Raw genomic sequence first — 8,349 nt, 5'->3', positions numbered from 1 at the left:
TTAAAAAATACTCCTATTTTACCTAAAATATTTTTGGTTGGTTTTGAAAATTACAATTTTATTTTTAATTAATTTTTATAAATGTCATAATTCTTATTTGGTTTTAAATGTCCTCATCCTTTTTAAGGAAGTTTTGAAACTTTCTTTTCCTCTTCATCTCTCTTCAACTTTTCTACTTTTTATCATTCTAATATGTCTCTTCTTTATTAGTGCCATAATCATATGTCTCTAATTTTTTTAACGTTCTTAATAAAGTTCACATTTTTGTCTTTATTATTAAAAATTCTCATTAGTAATTGTTATATATTTAAATAATGAATTTCAAAAAAATTTCAAAAGCTAAATCTTTAAATTGTTTTATAATTTTTCAATTTCAAAAAACACCAAAAAAAGTAGTATTTTTAGCAACTGTACATTTAAAAAACGCACAGTTTATATTCTACATTTATAAAAACAAATATATCAAGTTATCTAGCCATATGAACCCGAACGTGATCGTAATGGAATAACTAGCACATTGTTATTAGTGTTTTACTCAACAGGTAAATAAATGAGTGTTTACAACATACTTATACAGTGACGAAATTTGAATAAAAATTTAGAAAACGGAATTAAAAAAAATATGAATTCAACTAAAAGATTGACTATATTAACACAACCAAAAATTATAATTAAATTTTAAATTAAAGTAAAACTTGACATTTTTTTTAGTTTTTTAAGACCATTTATAATCTCATTAAAACTATATTTTTGCTATTTATCTCTTAATTTATACTACAAAACTATCAGCAAGAAAATTACCACTTTCATTACCCAAAAGGCCCATTCGTTGAACTAATGATGATAACATTTTAGGTCAATCAAAACGCACAAACAATAAATAAGTATTTGAATATTAGATGATTATAGTAACTATATTATCTTTTGTACTCTCTTTGTCTAAAGATATAGCTCAAATATAAATGAGTGAAAATAAAAAATTTGGGTAAATAATCTAAATATAAATGAGTTAAAATTAGAAAAAGTGGTTTAAATGTTAAACTACGCATTTTTTTTATAAAAAAGTAAAAAAAATACGTCTTCTATTTTTTTATTTGCATCCAAACACCTTTTTACGTAGTTTAATACGTTTGTCGGGTTGCTATATTTAAAATTGCACTAAACTAAAAATTATAAAAAAATTTGATATTATAAAAGTATCCGACTAGACGAATAAATAATATCCCATATAATTGTTTTTTCTCATTTAACAGCCGCAATATATAAAATATTATTGAATGATGAATACTGTAAAAAATAATTTTGATGCAACTACATAAAAACGGAGAAAGTATGTAGATGGATAAAAAACTATTAAAAATATAAATTTAATGTATAAATGAAAATAAAAAAAAAAAAAATAACAGTCATAACTAAAAAATAGAACAGTCAGTAAATTAAATAAAGAAGTATATAAAGTAGATGAAACTAACATAAAATAATAAAAATGGTGGACCCAAGTGAATTTTACACGGCTCGTGGATTTCCGCATACTTGTTGGAAGTTGCTAAGCTAATCAAATCTCTCGAATTGCCAATTGGGTATGTCCGTATGTGTATTTCCATGTGCCCACCACCTTGGAATTTCTAAAGTTTTGGTAAGACATCAAGCATATCAGCATGTATGAAAACGTCTCACTGTGAGTTGAGATACAAATTAAAAATAATAAAATTTAAATTATACAAATAGTAGTTTTTATTTAAAAGACTTTTGGCCTACTAACAAAAAATTAGTGAATTATTATTTATTATCTTTACTATTTTTTTAATCTCAAACACTAATTTAATTTTTTTTATTTTTTATATAATTTATTTTCTTTCTTTATCTCTTATCATATTTCTCACAGTTTTACATACTTTTTCCAAAAAATTTACTCATTATTTTTTGATTCAATCTAAGTGTAAAAAAGGGAGTGAAAAAACTTTTCATTTACTATGCTCGAATATTTTTAAATAAACTAAATGATATGCAACTTTTAGTTATTTTGTGTTTTTTTGTTGGTTAAATTTTAATTTTTTTCTTTTATTTAAAGTTTTCTAATTAGTTAAGAAAATTAAGAAAGTATTTGCAAACACTTTAATGCCATATTTGATAACGATGATTTCATTTGTAAATTTAAAATTGACTCAAATTTATTGTTTAGTAACTCAAAATTATTCAAAAATTTGAATTTGAATCAAATTCCACAATTATTTTAAAAGTAGTTAAAGTTGAAAATTTGAGAATGACTAAACCTTATTATTTTCAAATTTTTCATTTATAATTTCATAATTAAAATCTGTAATTTAAAATAAAATACTTATTCCCAAACAATATTAAAAAACTTATTAAACAAAGAGTTGATAACGGTAAATGGAAAATCAGTAGACAGTACACTGACAACCAAAAACGTCGGCAGATAATTTTTAAAAAGATAAATAAAATAATAAAAAAAAGGATTGCCTCCAAACCCAATAAAAAGCAAAGAACCTAAAAAAGCAAAACACGAATCATCTGTCTGAACTTCCTTCCAAATAAGACTACTTTCTTTTTAAAGCTTATTTGATAGACTTAACTTGCGATCTTCAGCTGTATATAAATTAGACGATTTAAAGAACATCTCATTTAATTATATGTTTTTAACACATTATTCGCAAATCATAATATGGAGTACTAATAAGATTAAACGATAAATAGTATTAATAATTATAACGTAACAAGTATTTCAAAATGGATGAAGTATATATTTCTTTATTCATTTCAAAATAGTCGTAATTTGACTTTTTCATGCAATTCAATCTACTAATATAATCTTTAATATCTTTAATTATGTATCTTAAAAAATTATATTTCTTAAATTTAATATTTATAATCTTTCCAATAAGACAAATTAAACAATATTCCGCTTAATCATATTTAAAGTTATAAAGAAAAAACTAATCAAATTTTAAAAGTAATGAATAAATAATACAATATTTCTAATATTTCTAATAAATAATGCAATAAGATAATTCGTTCAAACTTTCGAACATCCGAATGTGTACCTCTACTGTCAATAGTTGTTACAGCTAGCTAGCTGCTCACAACAACCCTCTTCTAACTAAAACACTTGTGACTTGTGACTTTACTGTCACTCTCACTCCAATATCTGACACTCAGATCTATAAACCTCGCCATCATACAGCTGATTTACACTTTAATTTCCCAATTATAGAAAAGTTTCCATTTTTTTCATTCATGTACAGTTTTTTCTTAAGGAAAAATTATTGGTTTTGGAGAATAATGATGCAAAAGTGTAAGTTTTCTAAACCTTTTTGGCTGAATTTTTCATCTGGGTACCTTTTAATGTTGTTAAACTCAATTGGGTATAACCCCCATTTTTTAAATTTCTTCATTAGTAATTGAAAATTGTAAATTTTGAAGGTATAAGCAAAGTCAAGTTTTTTCTTAGTATTTTGTCTTGTTTATCTAAAATGAAGATTTATTGGTTTTTTTCCCAATGAATAATTTGCAGGGTTAATGAGAAAAAAGTTTAGCTTTATTGGTATAAGCACCGTCTGTTTTTTTGAATTTGCTATATTCTCACTTTGATTTCCGAAGTGTAACAAATTCGAATGGACAGAAGGAGTATAATATAGATCATGGGTTTTGGTTATGTGAAAACATTTTTCTTTGATTGATCATTATAGGATAAAGCTTTTAGAAAATGTTTGTTGAAGATTATGTTGTATTTGCTTCAAAGGAAAACAATGGAAAAAGAAATTTCTTTTTTGATGAATATGGTTCCTTAATAGGAAAGTTAGAGACAAGGAATAATAAAAATGGAGGCTAGGTGGAAATAGTGGTATTTGTTCCTTATAAAGGTATAATTCCAAACTTGTGTAGACATTTCCACCCTTTAGGCCTTTACAAATCAAAGTAAGAACAATGGAAATACAATTCTCCTACAAAAGTGATTGTCTTATTAGTTTGTATTGATCCTTACTTATAGTTCATTGTAGGATGTGCCTAAAAGATTAAATCTTTGAACTACTTTTGTGAGAGACTGTTTTTAGGTGAGACGATCTCAAAATAAGAAGCCCATATGCTATTTATTATAGTATTAATCGGGCTATTCAACCCATGTTTAAGGAACGTCTCTGGTGAGACTGTCTCACACAACAATTTGCGTAAATCTTTTGCTTATTCTATCTTGGTGGGTATTAGATCAAAATTCAGGATAGTAGTAAGAAACAATACTAAGCTTTCTCTGATTCAATTGAGTGAGGAATCCTTATGAAGTTTCTTTTTCTAATAATTTGATTCCTATATATTGCAGAAACTCTAAATCTTGTAGTATAAGGGGTGAGGTGAATCTCTAATTCACTAATGGGAGTACATAAGCTGGTTTTGTGTTTATTGCTGTTATGTTTTCCATCAATTTTGGCACAAGAAATCACCAGGGCCATTTTAGGTGTCCATGGGGGTCATATTGTAGCCGAGACAGACGAAAATTATGTTTGTGCTACTATCGATTGGTGGCCTCACAATAAGTGTGACTATAACCAATGTCCATGGGGATACTCTTCGATAATGAACTTGGTATAATATCACTACGATTCTTATCGTTGATGGAGTTTTGTTTTGATTGTTATGTGTAAATTACTCTTCTAATGAATAATGTGTTTACTTATGCAGAATTTATCACATTCACTTCTTGCAAAAGCAGTGCAAGGTTTGTGATCTGAACTCTAAACATGGTCGTACAATTCTTCATTCGTTGTTATACCTTTTGAACTGAAGCCTATTGGCATGACAATAATATTAATGACTTGATAGCGTTCACGCATTTGAGATTGAGACTTGGAGGTTCCTTGGAAGATCAAGTACTTTATGGTGTTCCAAGTTTGAAACATTCTTGTCATCCATTTTGGAAAGGAAATTATGGATTATTCGGCTTTTCAACCGGATGCTTGCGCTTGGGACGTTGGGATGCTCTTAATAACTTTTTTAGTAAGACGGGGTAAGCATTGAATATGTTTAGAGGTGTTTATTCGGGTTATCGAGTCGAAATCTGGTCAGGTGTTTAGGGTCTGTACAAAATTAGGTCTTGCATCTACATTAATTTTTACATTATTGCAAATTCATTTTTAAGTCGAATGAATATTGGGATATCGGGTCTGTTCTAAACACCTCCGAAGAATATTATGTGCAATGGATTCTCTAATTACATTATTGGATATTCCGTCTATTGCAGTGCAGTTATTACCTTTGGCATAAATGCGCTCTACGGAAGACAAAAATCCAAAGATGGTGCTTGGATCGGACCTTGGGACTCTAGCAATGCTTATGATTTTATCAAGTACACCGTCTCAAAGGGTTACAAGATTGATTCGTGGGAATTCGGTATGCATCTTGAAACAACTTTGTCTATCATACTATTGTTGTACATTATGCAGGTGAGCTAACCTTTGGCCTTTTAGGTAATGAACTGAGTGGAAGTGGGGTCGGTGCAAGGGTGGATGCTGCACGGTATGGGAATGACTTGAAAAAACTTAAGGGAATCATCGATGAATTGTACAAAAGCTCGCCCTCAAAACCTTCACTTCTAGCACCGGGAGGATTTTTCAGTGAGGATTGGTTTACTCGGCTTCTCCAGGTTACCGGGCCAGGAGTACTTAACGCTTTGACCCATCATATTTACAATTTGGGTGCAGGTGACTTCTTGTGTTCCATGTATTTGCAGCCTATTTTTTCCATGCTGCATTGAGATTTGATTGTCTAAAGATCAGCTTATTGAGTCATTAACTTAGTGAGTTGCTTTTCCACGAGGAAAAATATGTGAATGTGATAATCGGAGTTTTCTCCAAATCGAATATGATCACTTTTGAAATACGCCTACTTGATATAAACCTACTGCAGCCGAGAGTCTGATTGCCGCAACCTTATAAAAGGGTACGGTCTGCCGTCATTCAATCCTCTCTGGACCCTAATCATAACTTTTATCAGTGGGATATGTTGGGTATGATGATAATGACAATGATGTCTGCAGCATTTTCGTGTTGGTTTCTATCTTTACGGGATTTTAATTTCTTATGGTGGTTTCAGGTAATGATCCGAATCTTCCAAGTAAGATATTGGATCCTACTTTCTTGAGTAAAATATCAAAAACATTCGACGTTCTCAACAAAACAATCCATGAGTACGGTCCTTGGACTCATGCTTGGGTCGGTGAAGCTGGTGGTGCTTTCAACAGCGGAGGCCATCTTGTATCCGATGCCTTCATCGATGGATTTTGGTAATTTTACTAGTCCTCGACTCCTCGTACGTTTCTAACTTCTAACAACAACGATTAGAGATGTCTTATCAGTTTGTTTCACTTGTGATATTTAGGTACTTGGATCAGCTTGGACTAGCTGCTACATATAATACTAAAGTGTACTGTCGACAGACGTTGATCGGTGGCAATTATGGCCTCCTCGACAAAACTACCTTTGTGCCTAACCCTGACTACTATGGGCAAGAGATTCTACAACCTTCCTTTCGTTTAATCGACTATTATGTTCAAATGCTTATGTTTGATAAATGTTTCGTTTCTTCAGCGCACTTTTGTGGAATCGACTGATGGGGCGGAAGGTCCTTCAAGTTGATAATGTCGCTTCACCTTACTTGCGCTCGTATGCTCATTGCACTAAAGGAAGAGTATGTATTTCCTTTATTTAGTCTTTGTAGGTTTCATATGACCTGATTGCTTCTAACTTCAATCATTCGTGGTTAACTTTCTGTAAAAAAATGGGATACGGCTGCCTATTTATGCTCTAGGGCGTTTTCTGTCAGTCGGAACTTAGTTTTAAACCCAAATGAGAATAGCATTGTACGTTCCTTATGAGTTCTCCGGTTGACACTCGACTGATCCTAGACCTTTTGAACCCATAAGGATGAATCCAAGATAAAGGATTTAACACAAAAATAAAAATGTTTGAAAACGGATTGATAAATATTTGGAGTTAATCTACGCGAGTTAGCTAAGAGTTTATCATGTAGATCATTATAGTTAAATCTATGTTACTTGGACTCGGGTAGTGATGTTGGATACTGGTACGTGTCCAAGTGTCGGATACGTCTAAATATTCAATTTTACACCTAATGAAGTGTCTAAGTGCCATACCAATGTCCGAGCATCAAGGATTGGATACAGGTACATGAAGCAAAATGAAGAGTCCGAGTAACATAAGTTACAATTAAAAGGTGGGTGAGGCTTTAACTGTCGTGATTGAGAATTCAAGATTAGTATCAAGCATATTCTAACCAACGGAAATCTTAAGTAATGTTAGTCGGAAAAATATGAATCCAAAACGAAAAGAACATTAGATCTTGATGCTTTCGTGTCTTACGTACATTGTTTAAGATGTTAAAGCCAACTATTAGGCGTGCTCAATCGTGTGTCCTCTCTTAACAGGCGGGCATAACTCTACTACTGATCAATCTAAGCAAGCAGACCCGTTTCATAGTGAAACTGCAAAACACGATGAACAAAGACGTGCATATATCAAACGGTATTAACTCCGAAGGTTCATTCATGCGTGGCCTTAAGAAGACGGTATCTTGGGTTGGAAGCAAAGCCTCGGACGGACAATTGCATCGCGAGGAATACCATTTGACACCGAAAGAAGGGAACCTACAGAGCCAAACGATGGTACTAAATGGGATACCGTTACAGATAACAGAAGACGGAAACATTCCAAATATGGAACCTGTGCTTGTTCCTGTAAATTCTCCTCTATATATATCCCCCTTGTCTATTTCCTTCATTGTGTTTCCTAACTTTGATGCTCCAGTGTGTAAGTTATGATTCTTTGTTTAGTCTGGTCAATTAAGTGGCCTGATTTTAGCTGTATGATTCAGATTAGATCCTCTCTGATCTATTTCTGAACTGTTGTAATTTGTAATTATGGGTGAGCACATATACATTTTCAATCATAGCCGAGGGGCACTTAGGCTGCCTTCTCCTTTATGGGTATGGCGACTGTCTTCCTTCCCTTTCCGGACTTTGATCATAATTTATATGGGCGGGATACACTGGGTGGATATGATGATAATGACGACATATTAAATTTCAATAAGCACATTTTAGTATGGTGAAGGATCCTAATGATGTTTTCCATTTTTCATTTTTAATTAGTGTTATAAGAATAATGATAGAATATAGAAAAATAATAGTAACAAAGAATGAAAGAAATGATTTCTGGCTTCTCAACCTAAACTGTAATACAAACTATTTCTCCCAAAGTAGTGCTTTGGGATCAATTATGATGTGGCACCTATAAAAAAGAACAAAAAAGCGGTTATTTT

At 31.4% G+C, this 8,349-nt stretch overlaps 1 protein-coding gene across 2 annotated transcripts; it reads left to right on the top strand.

Annotated features, from left to right (window-relative positions):
* The first annotated feature begins 3,056 nt into the window (after positions 1–3,056).
* Positions 3,057–7,894, top strand: LOC130800410 (heparanase-like protein 1). 2 transcript variants are annotated; one of them, XM_057663923.1, is made up of 10 exons: positions 3,057–3,313; positions 4,337–4,599; positions 4,696–4,732; positions 4,837–5,020; positions 5,255–5,403; positions 5,481–5,714; positions 6,106–6,295; positions 6,391–6,516; positions 6,600–6,699; positions 7,457–7,894. In XM_057663923.1, exons 2-10 carry the CDS (start codon positions 4,387–4,389, stop codon positions 7,847–7,849), a joined length of 1,626 nt encoding a protein of 541 aa, XP_057519906.1. In that variant the 5' UTR covers positions 3,057–3,313; positions 4,337–4,386; the 3' UTR covers positions 7,850–7,894. The 2 variants fall into 2 exon arrangements, with proteins under 2 accessions (XP_057519906.1, XP_057519907.1); XM_057663924.1 differs by lacking the exon at positions 3,057–3,313 and adding an exon at positions 3,916–4,243.
* The last annotated feature ends 455 nt before the right edge of the window (positions 7,895–8,349 follow it).

Source organism: Amaranthus tricolor, chromosome 14 (assembly GCF_026212465.1).
Source record: "Amaranthus tricolor cultivar Red isolate AtriRed21 chromosome 14, ASM2621246v1, whole genome shotgun sequence".
In the NCBI taxonomy this organism is placed as follows: Eukaryota; Viridiplantae; Streptophyta; class Magnoliopsida; order Caryophyllales; family Amaranthaceae; genus Amaranthus; species Amaranthus tricolor.
The sequence above is the reverse complement of the archived record's forward strand: the minus strand, read 5'-3'. Positions and strand labels throughout refer to the sequence as shown.

Excerpts from the sequence above, each read along its gene's own strand:
- LOC130800410 (XM_057663923.1), top strand. The coding sequence starts at position 4,387 with ATGGGAGTACATAAGCTGGTTTTGTGTTTATTGCTGTTATGTTTTCCA. Across the intron at positions 4,600-4,695 it reads ACTCTTCGATAATGAACTTG|AATTTATCACATTCACTTCT; the intron begins GTATAATATCAC and ends TTACTTATGCAG. Across the intron at positions 5,021-5,254 it reads AACTTTTTTAGTAAGACGGG|TGCAGTTATTACCTTTGGCA; the intron begins GTAAGCATTGAA and ends CGTCTATTGCAG.